This window comes from Amblyomma mixtum, chromosome 5 (genome assembly GCF_055824585.1).
Source record: "Amblyomma mixtum isolate Tamu chromosome 5, ASM5582458v1, whole genome shotgun sequence".
NCBI lineage: Eukaryota > Metazoa > Arthropoda > Arachnida > Ixodida > Ixodidae > Amblyomma > Amblyomma mixtum.
Window position 1 is genome coordinate 4,604,517 of NC_143016.1, and position 19,539 is coordinate 4,624,055.

General features: G+C 49.5%; 1 protein-coding gene across 2 annotated transcripts in view; it reads right to left on the reverse strand.

Moving 5' to 3' along the window:
- Nucleotides 1-1,679: 1,679 nt before the first annotated feature.
- Nucleotides 1,680-19,539, reverse strand: part of LOC149341197 (organic cation transporter protein-like) — a 34,675-nt gene continuing 16,815 nt past the window's right edge. For both annotated transcript variants that reach the window (XM_089543128.1, XM_089543129.1), the window contains exons 6-11: nt 17,367-17,514; nt 14,463-14,548; nt 11,205-11,419; nt 6,915-7,096; nt 3,847-3,986; nt 1,680-2,067 (exon numbers count right to left, since the gene is read on the reverse strand). In XM_089543128.1, the coding sequence (XP_089399254.1) occupies nt 2,004-2,067; nt 3,847-3,986; nt 6,915-7,096; nt 11,205-11,419; nt 14,463-14,548; nt 17,367-17,514 (835 nt within the window). In that variant the 3' untranslated portion in view covers nt 1,680-2,003. The remainder of the gene's footprint in view (nt 2,068-3,846; nt 3,987-6,914; nt 7,097-11,204; nt 11,420-14,462; nt 14,549-17,366; nt 17,515-19,539) is intronic.

Genomic DNA, 19,539 nt, shown 5'->3' on the forward strand with positions numbered 1-19,539 from the left:
ACGTGTATGAGCTCCCACACGGGCTAGAAAACATCTCGGAAAAGAAGAGTGAACAGTCTCGTTCCTATAGTGCATCCAATGCATACTACCAATGCACGCATGCACGAAACGTTTTTGCAGCTTGTCCGTATGAACCAATTCATCAGAATGTTAAAGCATCCACACCTGTACCGCACAGGAGTTCGCCTCTGCTCTCAGAGTTGTTAGCTTGCTTCCAAGTCAACTAATAGGCGTAGTACAACAAATGCAACACTGCCAGTGATCGGCGAGTTATACTGTACGACTCTCATCATCATCATCATCAGCCTGACTACACCCACTGCAGGGCAAAGGCCTCTCCTATGTCTCTCCAATTAACCCTGTCCTTTGTCAGTTGCCGCCACTGTATCCCCGCAAACTTCTTAATCTCATCCGCCCACCTAACTTTCTGCCGTCCCCTGCTACGTTTGCTTTCTCTTGGAATCCACTCCGTTACCCTTAAGGACCTGCGGTTATCTTGCCTTCGCATTACATGCCCTGCCCAAGCCCATTTCTTCCTCTTGATTTCCACTAAGATGTCATTAACCCGCGTTTGTTCCCTCACCCACTCCGCCCGCTTTCGATCTCTTAACGTTACACCTATCATTTTCCTTTTCGTAGCTCGCTGCGTTGTTCTTAACTTAGGCTGAACCCTTTTTGTTAGCCTCCACGTTTCTGCCCCATAGGTGAGTACCGGTAGGATACAGCTGTTGTATACTTTTCTCTTCAGGGATATTGGTAAGCTACCATTCATGATCTGAGAGAACCTGCCATATGCGCTCCACCCCATTCTTATTCTTCTAGTTATTTCCCTCTCATGATCCGGATCTGCGGTCACTACCTGCCCTAAGTAGACATATTCTCTTACTACTTCCAGCACCTCGCTACCAATGGCGAACTGCTGTTCCCTTGCTAGGCTGTTGAACATTACTTTGGTTTTCTGCATGTTAATTCTTAGCCCCACCGTTCTGCTCTGCCTGTCTAACTGATTGATCATGCTTTGCAGTTCTTGTCCTGAGTGGCTTAGCAAGGCAATGTCATCAGCGAATCGCAAATTACTCAGGTATTCTCCATTAACTCTTATCCCCAACTGTTCCCATTCCAGACCCCCGGAATACCTCCTGTAAGCAGGCAGTGAAGAGCATTGGAGAGATCGTGTCTCCCTGCCTGACACCTTTCCGTATTGGAATTTTATTGCTGACTTTATGGAGAACTATAGTAGCTGTGCAATCGTTATAAATATCTTACAATATTTTCACATAGCACTCTTCTACACCCTGATTCCGCTCTATGCACTTTTACGACTCTATGCACTTTTAATCGTCATTTCCTGCACTGGCCTCGTCAACGCCCATGCCTCTTTTCTCACTGAACGAAACGGAATAATAGTGGACTTAATTTTCAGCGGCTGATTAAGAACCCAGTAAGACATAGGTAAAGGCGAGGGAATCAGAAAAGACACAGAATAACGGCGACAGAACGTTTGGCTTCTTTTTATGTACTTCCGTGAAACAAATATTAATTAAATCCACAGTTGCCCGCTTACCGGAAAATAGTCTTGAGTAGCAAAATATAGGCACTGCTCTATAGAGCAGTGCCTATTTTCTGCTCTTCAAGACTATTTAGACTATATAGGTGAACAGTAACAAATATGACCTCTGCCACCTTGAAACTGATGTTTATTGATAATACCGATAAAGTTATTACCAACAAAGTCAGTGAGCGCATGTAGTAGGTGCGCTAAGCAGGAAGCAGCGACGCGCAGAGGAGAGCTCGAGAGCCACGGGCGAACTCCCGTGCGCATGCGCCCGAACTTGGCATCCGATCTGCGTCAACGTCCATGCACACGTCAGCTCAAGAACTTGCTCAGGCAACACAGTGCTGATGGACGAAGGCATCGCCCACAGCTGTGTGTTCACTAGCTTGTCTGTGCTTCCATCTTTGGTTCCGTTGTACAGCCCAGCTGTGCGCGGAGAGGTGCACGTCTAAAAGTGCGTCATTTCCACGGTGTAGACTTGCTCTGCATCTGAGCTTGCTGCGGTAGTTCCTCTGCGAAACAGTGCAAAACAAAAGGGAGAACATGAACACCTTTCCCTTTCCGAGGGCATCATTTTCGCGGTTCTTTCTTCCGTCTTTGTTTTTTTCATCCACAGCGTATCACACGAGTAGCTGCAGGTTGCAGACTTTGCATCCATCCTCTGCCTTCTACTATACTAATTATGAGTCCGTGTAGCCCTCCAACACAATTCCTCTTTATCTATCTCCACAGGATGAACAGTATAGGCATCAGGTTTGAAAAAAAAATCGAAAATTGGTTTTTGAGAAAAGGAAATGGCGTAGAATCTGCCGCACATCCCGGCCGACACATGAACCGCCCCGTAAGGGAACAAAAACAATGTCGACCGCCTGGGGATCTTTAACATGTACTGACATCGCACAGGAAACAGGCGCCTTTCGCGTGTCACCTCCATCGAAACGCGGCCGCCGCGTCCGGGTTCGAACCCGGGTACTCCGGCTCAGTAGCCGAGCGCCCTAACCACTGAGCCACCGCGGCGGGTCAAATTTCGTTTGCATTCCTGCTTTTTTTTAATGATTCGTAAAGCATTGTTAGACATGGGTCAACACGCAGTATTCGCCAACGACGCCTAAATAGTTTATATTTGAATTTCTTCTCTCACTTATTCCAGTTTCAGTTTCAACAGCCGAGCGATGACTATGACAGGGTCAGGAAATTTCCTATTTACCACTGCCGTGCAAAAAGCAACTGGAACGCCGTATCGTTGTCATGTAAACGAAATCTATGAAGAACTGCGTCGCCAAGTGGGATTCGAACCTCCGCCAGCAAAAACAGAGCAACTTCATTTCCTGGTGCCTGTGGTTGGTGCGTATGAGGTTTATTGTTGAAAGAAGGAAGCGTTGGTGCAATAAACCAGTTGTTAGTCTGCGCTCGTCTCGTGCGCTTCGTTGCTATAGATCTAGGGCAGAAAGCTCGTGAAAGAACGCAGCCGGGTTGCGTGCGGTTTAATTTTCGATTTTCGCAACCTATACTTCATCTAATAAGTTCCTGGCAGCACTATGCAAGATAGAGACCTCCTCAGCCAATCAGGAGAGCGTGCTAAACCTGTCCTTCCGCCCCTCGTCGTCTGAAGACATGATCGTATCAGATATGTCAGATATGGTGAGAAAATAGTATAGTTCAACACCGTCTATGCACCTTTAGTGTATTCACGCTCACGTACGCTAAACGCAAGCATTTTGCGAAGTGTTATCCAGTTGTCACACTGGCGCATTTAATTAAGCGTATTTGGTAGCGTAGTTCAGTGGGATTTGGCGCCTGTGCGATCGAAATGCGCTGCGCTGTGATATCGCTCGTCGCAAGATTAATTATGGGATAATTCACCGATGGCACAAAGAACTATTAGCATGTGTGAGTCATTTCATGCACTTAAGCCAATGCCTGAAGAGAAGAATTAGTGTTTTGATCGCGTGCATGCTTACGAATTCCGCCTGTGTGCGCACCCGTACGTGTACGCTCTCTGTGGGCATCAGGACTGCGCGGTCTATATGCCTGCCTGCCCCGCGCGCAATGGGGCGAAGAAATTCCTTGTTTCCAAAAAGGTATTTCCGCCCCTGGCGCAGTGCTTCGTTTTGCATACTGCAATGGCAAAGGGTTTTTTTCTTCACCCTCGTCTGTTTGTGCTCTTCAAGTTTTTGGAATGTTTCACAGCGGCAAGGAGCGCCCTACTCCATCCGTATTTTTTTAATTGTGTACGCTACGGCTGCGCTGCTCGTGGGTGGTTCGACGCTTCAGGCAGAAGGTGCTCTCACTTGGGTGCGCCGTCCTGCTTGGCGAAGCCATCCTCGAGCGTCTTCTCGAAGCTCTCCGGGAGCAGCAATGAGGAGCCCGCGCCGGCTACACACAGCGCGGCCGCCACCACGTTCGGCACCCACGGCTGCGTGGCATAGCCCTGCGTGGAAACCGCAACACTGCATGCACTGCGGCAAGGCACCGTACCAATTTGTATTCAATGCGGAGACTATCATCCTGTCATATGCTTCAAGTTCTGGAAACTCGTGTGAACTTTTTGCCGCTACATTTCGGCTTTCGGTGAACCAAAGGACCAGGCAGGTTATCATGAAGGGCACTCGACAATAGGCCACATTCACACCATCACTCAGGTGATAGAGAATAGCACAGAATATAACCAACCTCTCTCTGTATATACAGCTTTCGTGGATTAGGAGAAAGCATTTCACGCACTCAAAACTTCAGCATTGGTGCATGCATTACGGAACCAGGGAGTAGAAGAAGCACATGTTGTACAAGTACTGGAAAATTTCTAAAGCGGCTGTACAGACTCCATACACCTCCACCGAGAAAGTAATCTCAATCAAAAACGGTGTCCGGCAAGGTGACGCGATTTCTGCGATGCTTTTCGCTGCCTGTTTACAGGAGGAATTCAGGGATCTGGACTGGAAATAGTTCGGGATACAAGTTAATAGAGAAAACCTTAGAAATCTGCGATTCGCTGAGGACATTGGGTTGCTGAGTACCTCAGGGAAAGAGTCGTAAAGCGTGATAGGGGACGTAGACAGGCAAAGTAGAACGGTGGTTCTAAAAATGAATATGCAGTAACTAAAGTAATGTTCGGTAGTCTCGAAAGAAAACAGTAGTTCAGGATAGGCGGCGAAGCGTTTGAGGTCGTCAAAGAATGCATCTACTTAGAGCAGGTAGCGACAACATGAAAAAATAGGAGATTAAGAACGAGGTGGAGCGCATCTGCAGCAGGCACTCTCAGATCATGAAGGGCAATTTACCGGTATCCCTGATGAAAAAAGCATGTAACGGCTGTATACCTCACTGATACTCGCTAAGGGGCAGAAACGTGAACGCTAACGAAAAGTGTTGAAATTAAATTGAGGACCGTGCAGTGAGCTACGGAAAGAAAAATGATTGTTGTACCATTAAGAGACAGGACAGCAGAACGGGTGAGAGAACTACCATGAGTTATTGGTATTCTAGATATTCTAGACGAAATGAAAAAGAAAAAAACTGCATGGACAGGGCATGTTGTGCGAAGGCAAGACAGCCGATGGTCGTTAAGGATTACAGACTGGATTCAAGAAGTCAAGCGTAGCAGGAGACGACAGAAAGTGAGGTGGGTGGATGAGATTAGGAAATTTGCGGGGTTAAGGTGGCAGCAGCTGACACAGGACTGATTGGATTAAATGGAAATATATGGGAAAGGCTTTGTCCTACAGTGGACATAGTTGGGCTATAATGATTATAATGACATCTCGATGTTTCGCCCGCTGGCCAGATGAACAAATGAACAAAAACACCATGTGATCTACCAGATACATGATAAACTTAATTGACCTAACCTGACCTGACCTGACTGACTGACTGGCTGGCTCTGGCTGATTGATTGATTGATTGATTGATTGATTGATTGATTGATTGATTGATTGATTGATTGATTGATTGATTGATTGATTGATTGATTGATTGATTGATTGATTGATTGATTGATTGATTGATTGATTGTACGGTGCAATCCTGATCTGTGAGCTGTGAGTCCATATTTGGCTACTACGATGTTTCTGGATCGTCAGGAGTTTTGGTTCTTGTTTTCTCTGTCCGAGGTCAAGGCGCCTTGGGTACGGCGCTCCTTGTGGGATTATGCCCGCGAAGTCAGCCTCCTCGTCAGGATGTAACCCGCGTTTCCTTGAACCTTTGACCCCTTCAGCCACCGCGGTGAATAAGTGGTTATGGTGCTCAGCTGCTGACTCAAAAGACGCGAGTTCGATTCCGGCCGGAAGCGAAATGCCAGGGGCCCGCGTACTGTACGATGTTAGTGCACGTTAAAGAACCCCTGGTGGTCGAAATTATCCAGTCCTCCACTGCGGCGTTTCTGATAGCGTGAGTAGCTTTGGGAAATCAACCCTATAAACCAAACCTTTGGCCCTTACCCCAAACTAAACCAGAGTGTCATATACAGTTTTGATTATATTGTTCCTACTCCACCTGTTCTGTCACCCCGCCGAAATACCGCGTCATGACGCCACCGATTCATGAATGGCTTAGCTGGAAAAAGAGTGTGTTGCTGCACTCAAAGGTCTCACTGTTTAACGAGTTGCTGTAGCCTATCCAGCTGCTCATGCTGCGCAGCTGGTACAGGGGCGTGCTGAAGCACGTCATGCATTTTACATCCGACTTTCCACTACGACGCTTACCGCACACAGAGCTGCGACACATGATTTGCCGCCACCCTGGTTGACCTTCTGTGTGCGTTTTTCCCTTCCAGACTCTCCAGGGTGCACAGCGGCATAACATCAGAAGCCATAGGCAAGGAGTGCGGCAGTTATGATCGTCGAACATCGCCTCCTCAGCTCACAATTTCACTGGCGCAGTACAAGCTGTTAGAACTTCTTAAGTCGTTGAGACACCGATGCACTAGACAGCCCGTGTAAAGCAAAGCACCTTTTCTCCAAGCTGTCAACAGCACTGCGATAAAGCAGCAAGTGAAGTGACTGCCGCGGCTGTTCAGCTGAGCCTGAAAGAGGTCACGGTGACGACATCTACACCATGCAACACAAGTGATTTAAGAGATCCCAGGCCACAGGGTCCTTTCCAGTATAGTTTATTCTGCACTTCAAACACCAGTGAAGTGCCAGTATTCTCAGAGGTGAGAATAATACTTCTCCTATGCCCCCTACAACGATTTTTAGATTCTGGCGTCTGAAATGCCGCACTGCAGGGCTCAATAACAGGCTTTGTGGTCTGAGAACATCTGACGCAGCCTGTACGTGCATCACCTCTCTAACCGCAAACAAATGCGTTCATTCATTGGAGTGGGGCGTCCGCCAGAGCGACAGGCCTGAGCGTGCCGTACCAGGTCGTCGAAGAAAGGCGCCAAGGCCGAGCCGAGCCGGCCCAGGGTGTAGCAGAAGCCCATGGCGACCGAGCGCACGACGGTGGGGTACGTCTCGCTCAGCTGGACACGCAGCACGGCGCCGTTGACCGACGTGCCCACCTTGCCAAACATCAGCAGGCCGAGCCGCACCCACGAGTACTCTGCAAACCAGCACGCGATCCCGCTCCTCTATATCACTTGATGAAAGCATTTTACAAAAAAGAAGGGGTAAAACCGAAGCAGTGGATGAGCGGTTAGAGCATCCGCCTCGCATCTGAGAGGCGCTTGGTTCGACCCCTAGTGCCGCCAGGCAGCCACAGGTTTTATAATGGATACATTCGTTCACACACCTGTTTAGAGAGCTCGAATGACGCACCGGGGAGTACACTTGTGTCATTTATGAGTGCCCCACAGCTCGAAACAGGACCTTATCATGCATGTGCATTCCCATGGATTGTGTGACACTACTCACGTGTTTAAAAGTTATATTGGGTCGGAAACGCAGACGCGAATGTCGTAAATGCACAACTGAGTGCGCCGTTCGAGCGCTCTAGACAGGTGTGCGAACGACTGTAGAATATTTCTCGGTTCTTCTGGGGTGTAATGCTTGGGATGAAGGTCTGTATATTTTTCCCTGCAATACGACCTTTATTGTTGTTTTCTGCATTGAGGTAATGTAACTTGTGGGCGTGGGACAATGCCGAGCACTTATTATTTATAAGTATTGATTAATAATATTTATCAATTATTATTTATCTATTTTATTTATTTGGAACATACTGCAAGCATCTTTCGAGGCTGTTGCAGGATTTGTTTATAGTATGGAGGTTTCAGACAAGTAAAAAAAAACCGTCCGCAAAAAGGAAGTTCACGGAACAAAATACGAACACACAGGAAGATCAGTAGTCCCCTGCGGAAAAACACATGGTGTAACATTATATCGTACAATATGTGTTGTGGACCCCTAGAAAAATTTTTCTTGTGACAATGTTGAAGTTCTCATGAGCAGACTCAACACGCCATGTTGAATTTTTGTTGTGACCAGGATGGGCTAGTGTTGTTGAATTATTGAGGCCGAGTTGAAACTCATTGGAAAAGTGGCCACAGTGCTAGAGTTGAGCATTCTCAATGAAATTTATGCATTGCATTAATGTTGAATTCATGTTTAAATTACGGGGGTGAATCAAAACATCATTCTGAATCTTGGCTGGGGTAAAAAAACACAAATCCTGGGAATACATTCGTATTGCGCCAGATGGACCGACTACCAATGCAATTTTCGGCGGTATATTCATACTTATTGCTCCAATTTCTCGTTAACGTGACGCTGTCATGCACTGTGATGTAATGCTCACACACACACACACACACACACACACACACACACACACACACACACACACACACACACACACACACACACACACACACACACACACACACACACACACACACACACACAAACACACACACACACACACGCACACACGCACAAACACACACACACACACACACACATATATATATATATATATACGCACACTCTAGCCTGACACATACATCAGATAAAGAGCATGGAACAGTATTGCACACGAGGCTATAGCATGAACTGACGTCATCTTAGGTCATCTTACGATCTTAAGTGCAACCTCGGCTTCATGGGTGGGACCTGCGCAAGTTGTGGCCTGCCGATCGGCAAAGTTATGTCAGTTATTACTATTAATATTTATTTATTTTATGTGTAGTAGAAGTAATCAAGTTCAATTGCAAGGTTCTGTTATTTGACGACCTTGATTCATTCATAAATAACATAAATAAAGCACTAATTAAGCGCCCGTTTTTATGAGCGCACATACGAATCCTCTAAAGTAGGTATGTCTGCAAGAGAATATTGCACTACTAGCACTTTTTTCTATGCAAGAAAATGACTGAGCGGTTTATGAGAATTTTAACGGGTGCTGCACGAGTTCTTAATATGTGTAATGTGATCAGGTTCTGTTTACACGATGCATGTCGGACTGATTTCATTTAGTTAGGCTTAGAAACAGCTGCCTTGTGATGATTCAACTTAAATTCAACAGAAATTGCTCAACAGTTAATCTCTCGACTAAGCTCAACAAAAACTTTGTGTAGCAGGTGTTGAGTAGGCTCAACATACATTGAGTTCATGTTGGTTTCCAGTTGATTCAACAGGAGCCCAACAAGGCGTCAATTGAAGCTCAAAAGTAATTTTTGTAAGGGGAATTATGGGGGACAGCCTTCCGCCCCCGCACTCCCACTCCGCGGAGGGGGGAAACAGGTTTTCCACAGTGTACAGAATGGAAACTAAGATTTCTTATCGAGTGCGTGGTACATGCAGTGCCAGAATATAATGGTTCAAATAAACAGTCATGACAGGTTAGAAATGAAACGTACCTCCGCGTCATTTACGTTGGTGCAACGTTTAAAAATCCACGAGCAGAGCGCCAGCTTTTCCTGTGATCACGTGCAGGTGAGCGGCATGTAGAACGCGCAAGTGCATGGGCCCACATGAACCCCAGTTGGGACTGGCAATCTCGTGCACAGTACCAATGCCGCCCCGGAAACGTACTTTCTGGTACTCGGATGCGTGAGTGAAATAGCGATACAATCTGACGCATTTGCTTCAGCATTTCGTTAGGCTACTCCTCTAAATACTGAATCCACTGGAAAAACAGTAGCCTGAAGAAGTACGAGGTCTGTTAGAAAAGTATCCGACCTTTTGCCAAAGAAAAAAAACTGGCATAACTGGAGCGTTGGAAAACTAATCACCTTCAAAGTAGTCTCCTTGGGACTCCACATACTTCTCCCAGTGGTGCTGCCATTGTTGGAAGTATTCCGAAAAGGCCCCTTTCGGAATGGAGTTTAGCCTCAGTTGTCGTTGCAGCCATAATGTCCTCTCTTGTCTGAAATCGCGCTCCTTTCAATGACCTCTTGATTTTGGGAAACAGCCAGAAGTCACAGGAGGCCATATCAGGAGAGTAAGGAGTATGTTGGACTACAACAGTCTGGTTTTTCGCGAAAAAAGTGTGAATTTAGTGCGAGGAATGTGCAGGAGCATTGTCATGATGGATGCGCCAATTTCCTGTTGACCTCAACTTCGGCCTCTTGCGCCGCACAGCACCACGCAGGCGACGAAGAACATCCCTGTAGTATTCTTTTGGTCAATGTTTACTTTGTGGGGTGTGTACGCGTGGTGTGCCACACAGAGGGAGTCAAAGAAAGCAGTCAGCATCACTCTGACATTGCTGCGCACTTGGCGGGCCTTGTTTGGTCTTGGTGACGTGGAATGCTGCCATTGTGACGACTGGGATTTGGTTTCCGGGTCGTACCTGTACACCCAAGACTCGTCACCAGCGATTATGGTGTTGATGAAATCGGGGTCACTGTTTGTGGAATCCAGCATATCCTGTGAGACTTCAACACGAAGCCGCTTTTACTCCACCATGAGCAGCTTCGGCGCGAATTTCGCCGCATCTTTCTCCATGGCCAAATTTTCGGTGATAATGGAATGTATGGCCAAATTTTCGGTGATAATCGAATGTTCAGAAAAATTGGTGATGTCCACCTCTTCCACAATTTCTCGGATAGTCACACGATGGTCCCGCGTCACCACAGCGTTCACTTCGGCAATGACCTGGTCATTTCGGCATGTTGATGGCCGACCGGAGCGGGGCTCTCTCTGCACTGATGTGCGGCTGTCTTTAAACCAATTGTACCACTGCTTAATATGTATGCTGCTCATAGCATTGTCACCGAAAGTCGTCTGAATATTCCGAATGGTTTCCACTTGGCTGTCGCCTAGTTTCTGGCAAAATTTGATGCAGTAGCGCTACTCCTGTCGCACCGCCATTTTCCTTGCAATAAAAAACCGACGAGAGCACTGCGCACTGCCTCACTCAAACGCTGCGTACCAGTGACTGACGCTATCGGCAGGCGAGAAAAAATTCGTGCATGCGCACGAAGGTTCAAGGTAGGCTGGTGCAAGCATGCTTGTTTCAAATCCATCAGGTGTTCGTAAAAAAAAATAAAGTCGGATACTTTTCTAACGGACCCCGTATACAGAGCCAAATGGGCCTGACTGCAAGGTCTAAGGTTCTTGCTTTTGTTTTTCTTGTGACGATACTTTTAACTCGAAGGTACAGCTGTTTGCGCATTGTGTGCTTACTACATCGTCAGCGCTGATTTCTTGCATCGCGAGCGACCATCCACCGCTGTCAGTGACTGAGTAGCACAAGGTTCGCCTCTTACCTGGCGGCACGAGCCACAGGGCGACCATGACGAGTGCCGAGAAGCACATGGTGCCGCAGATGGTGCGGCGCCGGCGGCAGTACTTGATGAGTACAACGTTGATGAGCTTCACGGGGTACTCGGAAGAGGCGCCGATGGTGAAGTTCACGTAGGGGTCTCCGCCCACTCCGGCCGTGGACACGGTCATGTGGTACCACACCAGGCTGGAGACCACTCTGCCGGGGTACACGATACAATCACTGCACACCTGCAGCTGCCGCAGCGTTCGTTGTCTACAGGGTGTCGAATCGAAAGCGGTCCGGAAATTCGAGCCAGGTTTTACAGTAGTAGCTTTGAGCGCGACGCTTCGCCAAAACACGGCGGCCAAACTTACAACCTCAAATCCGTACCCTCAGACAAACTGCGCGTGCGCGGTACCCTTAAAAAATGGTATATAGACAGTCTATAGAGTTCTTATTGACTCTGTTGACTTGCTATAGATATTGCTTTTTGTCTATTCATAGTCTATAGACTGTCTATAGACAAAAGTCTACTAAAAGTGCATGGCCACATATCTATAGATTGTCTATAGACTGTCTATGTCACTTGTATTGCCTATACACCGTTCTCTAGGATTTGTATACAGACAGTCTATAGACTTTATAGACAGAAGTCTATACGCACTCTATAGACTGTCAAACTTTTTTTGTAAGGGTAAGGCGAAAAAAAATTAAAGGATGGTTATCAATTCATAACGCGAATGATTCAGCGTTAGCTGGCTTGTGATTCGAAGAAATGGAGACATATTAGAGTTGATGTATTAGAGTGGGTGCTCTAATCGCCAGGTCCCTGTTGGGAGGTTACTGGACTTTTTATGTGGTAGAAGCATTTTTAACGGTGGGTGCCTGGCGGCGGTCTTGCGGACGCAGACGGCGCACGATGAAGGTAAGAGCTGAGAGAAGCTAACCATTAGCTGCCTCGTATGTCGGGGGTGGATGCTGGGGCCATGGGGAAAGCAGGGCAGGGGGAGGGGGGGTTATATTTTTCATTGTGGCTACCAGACGGTGGGCTTGCGACATCTGCGCAGAACTGCGGAAAGAGCTGCTAACGCCGTAACTAAAGAAATAAGAGAAAAGGCTCCACAAACAAGAAGTCGTTCACTTTCTCTCCTTTTGCGGCCGCAGCGTTATCTCTCGTTGTTTATCGCGTGCTGCGTACATGACCTTGTGACTGCTCTCAGCAAGAAAAGATACGCTCTCGCCTCTTCTTTCACGCCGCCGACGCCGCGGCAAGTGTGATGGCTCTGCCGTGTTTGTCGCCGGAGAGCAAGGCACGTCACTTCGTCAGTTTTCGTCGAATACACCTGGTCCACGCAAGGTTCGCACGCCGCCCAGAGGCGTCCGGCGGTGGCAGGTGGACCACCTGATTTTCCGCTCACAACGCTGCCTACGACGCCGGACTTTAAAGCGATAACTTCAAGGGCCCCGTTATGCAGGAAATCAAGCCTCATTGCGCTGGCCGTGCGCTGGCCGTGAGCGAAAAAGTTATCGCTTTAAAATCCCGGATTGGTCGGCTGGCGTGGCAGTTTGGCGCAGCTATTTGGTTTAGTGCAGCCAGCATGCGGCGGCCGCCAACTTTGAAGCAGCGCGGAGCGCCGCGCCGGCGACAACGCAATGGAAGACGAGGCAGATCCGCAACTCAGCGTCGTCAGGGTTCGCTCCGAGCACGCGCTGTAACATTTACTGAATGAATAAGTTTTCCCTGTTTGCAACACCGCTGTCAGTCACGGCCTCTGCTCGCCTTGCACTCTTCTTAGTAATATTATTTCATTCTGTAGATCTGAGTTTTACTTGTGTTCTTAATTACACCATGTAATCGTGATGCGCGCTACATATACAAAGATATCGCGTCATACCCGTAAAGCGGAGCTTAAGTGCCCCCGGAATTTTTTCGCAGAACGGGCGCCTAAGCACAACTCAATTGCTTCTCTCTAAACCGCTGCCATTCGCAACACACGAAGCGTGATCGTCGCGTAAACTTTCTAATGCGATGGCATTAGGACGACCGCGAAGGCGAAAACTGTCCGGCGTCGGCGTGTGTGTGAAGCCTCCACTTGCCAACCGTGGCAGGTGGTGTTTAGAGGGATTTGGCTCTGTGCACCTGCCACCTTCCAACTGTTCCCCTCTTCCCTCCCCCTCTCTACTTGAAAGGAAGAGAAGGAAAACGCAGGACTAAGATTGACGCAGCGTAAATGAACATAAACGAAGCATTTACGAATAGTAATGAAAAAAAGTATTGGAGTAGATTGCGGAGTAAAATAAAAATGCTATCGCATTTCCTCCGCATCAATCCAATTGATAACCCCTAATTTTTTTTCTTTCCTCCGAAGCTCTCATTGCATCGATGGGCTTCTTTTCTTTCTTTTTTTTTAATGGTGTAATTTGGGGGGGGGGGGGGGGGGTTGATCTGTAGATACGAGCAAGTAGTTACATAAAGCCCATTATTCCCAAGAGCGGGAATGAGTTGGCACCGCAGGTGAAAACTCTTCCTCACCACTGCTATGAGAGCTTTCCACGCCATACGACAATCGCCCTAGGCACCCTTGGGTGTAAAGAAAGCCCATTGTCGGCATGCCCGCTCTAAACATGTCAAATTACCCGGAAGTCACATTTCTTGCCAGGCTTCTTTAGCGAATTTTCCAGGCTACGTAACCTCGTGACATTTGAGAATAGTCCTGAAGAAGGAGCTCTTTGCGTGTGGCCACTCACCATTTTTGGGGTTATCTTGGCATCTCTAAACTGCAAGAGCCACGCGAACTGCTGGGAGATGTAAACTTAGTAGGTACCCAAACTTACCACAAACTTCACATATTAAAATGAAGCAAAAAGAGATGCCCCCTCAACCAGTATCCTTGTGGAAGTCAGGATTTCTTGGACATCACTTTTAATTGTGAAATAACTGCAGAAGATTGCCAGATACTGTTATGAACATATTGATGGGAATGAATGGTCTAATCGTCCGATGCGTGCCAAAATAATCTTGCTTTTAAAGTTCGTCCTGCACTCGCAACGAGTAGTCAAGACTGCCATAGTAAATCAAAGGCGTATGTTTTGACAAAAAATGACAGAAAACTGCAAACGCCCCGAAGTGGGATCCGCGGATATATTGATTGTTTTGCTGCAACCTTATGATATGCAGAAACATTGAGTTAAAAACAACTTCCCTTCGAAAAAATGCGCTTGTCCAGAACTGCTGGGTATGCGTGAAGGACGAACTCACAGCTGGAAGCTGAACAACGCGGTTATTGTGGCCCAGACTTTCGTTGAGAACAGGTCAGCGATGCTTGCTCTTCCCACGTCACGGGCCTGGGAAAGAGAGGGAAGGAATTAAAACATTAAAACTTTGAGCTCAAGGCTCGCCTTTTGCGCCCACTTAGGCTATGAGGGACGCCGTAGTGGAGGACCTCGAATGATTTCGACCACCTGGGGTTCTTTAGTATGCACTGACACCGCACGTACAACACACGGGCCTCTAATATTTTGCCTCCATCGAAATTTGACCGCCGAGGCCGGGATCGAACCCGCGCCTTTCAGGTTAGCAGCCGAGCACCACAGCCACTGAGGCAGCAGCCATGAGGCGTTGCAGTGGTATCCCTCCAAGTGCTAAGCCAGAGCTCTAGCCACCTGTCTGTTTTTTTTTTTTTTTGCCTTGCTCTCATAGATCGCTATGTGACCAGTGACGCTGCCGTGGCTATTAAAATATGCTGCTCTCGTTCCACATAGAAAAAACCGACCATGTTGCGAAGCCCAAGTGGTGTTCGGACCTGCGGACGTGCTCTCGCGGCGTCTCACCAATAGACCTTTCCAACCTGAGCGCCACCATATTGCTCGCTGGACTGCGTTTAAACCTGACGCTACCAGTCCACATCGTACGCGTCATGTGCGCGCAGCAGCTTAGTGAACAATAAGGAGGCGCCCATGGAGTGATTAGTGGCACCAGGTGCAAAACTGCATGCAGTCCAGTAGGCACTAAGAAGGCGCCCAGGTTGAGAAGTTCTATCCAATCCGCTTTTTCCCTCAGCCCCTCCGCGCATACGCGCCTGTGTTCCTCTGCCATCGCCCGAGCTTCACTGGTTTAAACAAAGCAGCATGTTCTATAGGCGGATACAAGTCAAGAATGAAGCGGCAAATGCCCCTCAAAGGAGGCCCTCCAGTCAGCGTTGACCGATTGTCATGACGTCGCGGTCAAACCGTGGTTAATCCCAAATTCTGCTAGCTTATTCCTTGTCACGCACAGGTGCAACCATTGTTATGCCGGGAAACCCGCCCGGATTCCAATTCTCGAGGCCGCAAACTTTCTTCTGCGAACGTCCCTTTGACAAGCCCTGGTGCTGCGCCGCAAGGCAACGCGCCCTAACGCTCCCTTGACAAGCCACGATGCTGCGCCGTAAGTCAGCGGGGTCTTGAGGAGAAGCATCGGCGAGCAGCGTGCCTGGACACGTCGCTGGGTGCCAGACTAGAGCTGTGCACGGGCTCGGGCCGGCCCAAAAGCCCGTACCCGGCCCGGCCCGCGGGCCGGGCTCGGGCCTTGCGGAAGTCTATTCAGCCGGGCCCGGGCCGGGCTCGGGCCACGGTATATTTGTCTCGGACGGGCCGGCCGGGCTTCGCGATCGCGATTGCTCCTGCGTGGCTCCAGCCGCCCTACTGTTGCAAGGTTCGGAACTGATCTCCACATGAGTGGTCTCACGAGCCCAAATGATACTGCACAAAGGAAGGTGTGGTGTGTCGAACCGAAGGCACTCGCAAAAGTACCCTCCGCCACGCGTTGACGGGGGTCGGGTGGGAGGGGTGGGGGGGTCATTATCACATGTACGGGACAACAGGATTCTCGCTCGTGTGGCGACAACCACGTGTTGTGACCATTATCTTCTTGCTCGCCATGGTTGTCTGCGTACGCGCATAGTTTAGTTGCCGTCACGTGAATGCACGGAGGTCGCTCGACTCGATTCGTCACGGAGTACAACGAAATCGGGCATCAAACATGTCGCTGGCGACTCATTGGGGTCGCCCCCTCCGTGACCATTCGAGTGCCTCCGAGAGTCACCAGAGTGAAATTATCTCTTTCTGTTTCATCGTCACTTCAATTTCAGTTTTGCAGGTCGGGCCGGGCCCGGGCCGGGCCTTAACTAACTCGGGCCGGGCCCGGGCGGGCTTAGGTTTCTTCAGTGTCGGGCCGGGCCGGGCCTCCGTCAGTAGTGTAGGGCTCGGGCCGGGCGCGGGCTGAAATTTTCGGCCCGTGCACAGCTCTATGCCAGACTACGAGGCGCCGGTTTCCCTTTCCCCAGGACGCCACCGCGCGCGGCAAAATTTGAAGCGGTTGGCCCGCGCGGTCGCTGGTTGGTCCTTTCGGACTGCCGTCGAGTGCTGCCTTCGGATTGGACAGTTTTGAGTGACCGCCGTTCCTCAGGCTATATAAGCGCCACCGCTGCCGCTTGGATAGCAGCTACAGCTACAGCGACCGAGTGACCGACCCGCCGTGAGTCGAGTGCTGCTCACGAGTGGAGTCGGATGGTGTGACGTGCTGGTGTCTCGCTGATCGTCGCTGTGCGAGAACAGTCGCGTCGTGTAGCTCTCGGCCCCCGTGCCGATGTTGTACTATGTTATGCCCTGTACATAATGTATAAAGCGTTTTCTTAGTCTCACCGACGCCGGACTCGGAGTCTTCGCTACCGCCAGGAGAGCTGGCAGCGCTCAGTCACGAAACGGGTGGCGAGCGCTACGGGACCACCTCTATGGCACAACACCATGCTATGTCCTATTTGGCATACCTCGCAGTTTCAAAACAAGGCGCATTAAAGCGACATGAGTATGTTTTTCTTTTGAAATAGACCGATTTCACTGGAAGTTTCACTGCACCGCTCCCGTAGTTGTAGTTCTCAACGGACATGGCGAGCAACCATGCTTGAAGCAGGAATTTGTGGAGACCGGAAAGGCGTAGTAGCATGGGTAGTTATACGCTTAGAAGTTGCACGACGCGACATGTTTCCGAGTTTCGGAGCAGAGGTGAACCGACGAGTACAACAAGCCTTATGGCCTGCCCACAAGCTACTCACGTGTACACTGAGCGTGGCTAAATCCGCCTGCATCAATTAATGACGTCAGCCTCATTATTGAGTGCACTCACCGCGGCCTTCTTGCGCTTGGCCTCCTCGATGATTTCGTCCACCAGGTGCGCCGGGGTCTCGCCGTGCTTGGCAAATTTGGCGACCACTTGCTTTGCGGCCGGAAACCGGCCGGTGGCCATCAGCCACCTGGGAGACTCTGGCAAAAAACTGGGCTGGAGGGTTAAAACCTACTGCCCGCCGCACTCGCTGTCTTCCCTACCTCGCACCGAGCGACTGCGAACTGCATCCACAGCGGTGCCACGACGCACGACTTTAGACAAAAAGCCGTGTTGTATCTGCTGCTTCGGGTAATGTATGTAAATTGCTTGTAGTCTGCATATATATATGATCTCCAACATAACCTGGACGATGGGTTTAAGAAAAAGTCTTGTGGATGTCAACAGAATTGCACTGTAGCATATTGTCACGTTGTAGTGACGGCAGTCCAGCGGTCAGGAAGACACCAGAAATACTTGCAAACGAAGCTCTTTATTAGGGCTGACTTGCGCCCGCAAAAGAACTGAATCACTCGGTGGCGGCGTAAGCAACAAGCGTGCTCGTCAATCGTCGATCTACGAATGCCCGCTGCTCGCGGCATCGTTCAATTTAAAGCCGGCAAGGAAACTTCGAGATAACAGGTCGAGATCATCTAGAGTAATCTAGAAACACGTAGATGCAGCTGTTCATGGCTGTGAACAATCGAGATAAGTCCGGTCGCTTCTCGCGTCACGAACAAAAATGATAACAGCCCTTTCCTGCAGCCTTGAGCGTGAACGAACAAACAATACAATGATACGTGGCATTACCCCCCTTCCAAAGAAGCATCGTCTCGATGCTTTAAAATGAAAATAAACACGGAAAATGAAACTTCAAGTGCTTTAGCGTTCATAATATGGTTTCAGGCGTACGACATGTACGACTTCCGGGCGTGGGCGGCGTCGCTGAGATGCTGTCGTGGCGTCGGGGATGACTTCATAGTCGAGGTCACCGATCCGACGGAGAACCCTGTACGGGCCAAAGTAGCGTCGCAGCAACTTTTCGCTCAATCCACGGCGGCGAACTGGCGTCCATATCCAAACCCGATCACCTGGCTTGTAATGCGTGTCTCGTCGGCGCAGATTGTAGCGTCGGGCGTCGGTGCGCTGCTGGTCTTGAATGCGAAGCCGCGCAAGTCTTCGGGCTTCCTCGGCGCGATGAAGGTAGGCGGCGACGTCGAGATTGTCTTCGTCGGAAACGTGCGGGAGCATTGCGTCGAGTGTTGTCGTGGGCTTCCTGCCGTATACCAGCTGGAATGGGGTAAACCTGGTTGTCTCCTGGACGGCAGTATTATAAGCGAAGATCACGTAGGGCAGAATGGAGTCCCACGTCTTGTGTTCGGCGTCGATGTACATGGAGAGCATGTCTGCGATGGTCTTGTTCAGACGCTCTGTGAGTCCGTTGGTTTGTGGATGATAGGCAGTGGTCCTCCGATGGCTTGTCTGGCTGTAGTTTAAAATGGCTTGCGTGAGCTCCGCTGTAAACGCCGTTCCTCTGTCTGTGATGAGCACTTCCGGGGCGCCGTGTCGCAGGAGAATTTGTTCGACAAAAAATTTTGCGACTTCTGTTGCGGTACCACTAGGCAACGCTTTTGCTTCGGCGTAGCGGGTCATGTAGTCGGTGGCCACGATGATCCACTTGTTTCCTGATGAAGAGGTCGGAAAGGGGCCGAGGAGGTCCATCCCTATTTGCTGAAAGGGCTTAGTTGGCGGTGGTATGGGGTTCAGGAGTCCGGCTGGTCTAGTCGGAGGCGTTTTGCGTCGCTGACACTCACGGCACGTTTTCACGTAATGGGAAACGTCGGTAGCTAGCCGTGGCCAATAGTACTTCTCCTGGATGCGGTGCAACGTGCGAGCAATCCCGAGATGTCCTGCAGTCGGCTCATCATGACATGCCTGCATAATTTCTTGCCTGAGATTTTTGGGCACGACAAGAAGATTCACTGTCCTGTTCGGCGCGAAGTTCTTCTTCAGGAGGACATTATTGTGAAGGACGAAGGACGACAGTTGCCGCTTGAACCCTCGGGGAGGCGATGCGGTCTTGCCTTTCAGATAATCAACTAGGCTTTGCAAATCAGGATCCGAGTGCTGCTGCTGCGCGAAACTGCTGGCGCTTACCGGTCCTAAGAAAGCGTCGTCGTCTTCCTCTTCGGGTGCT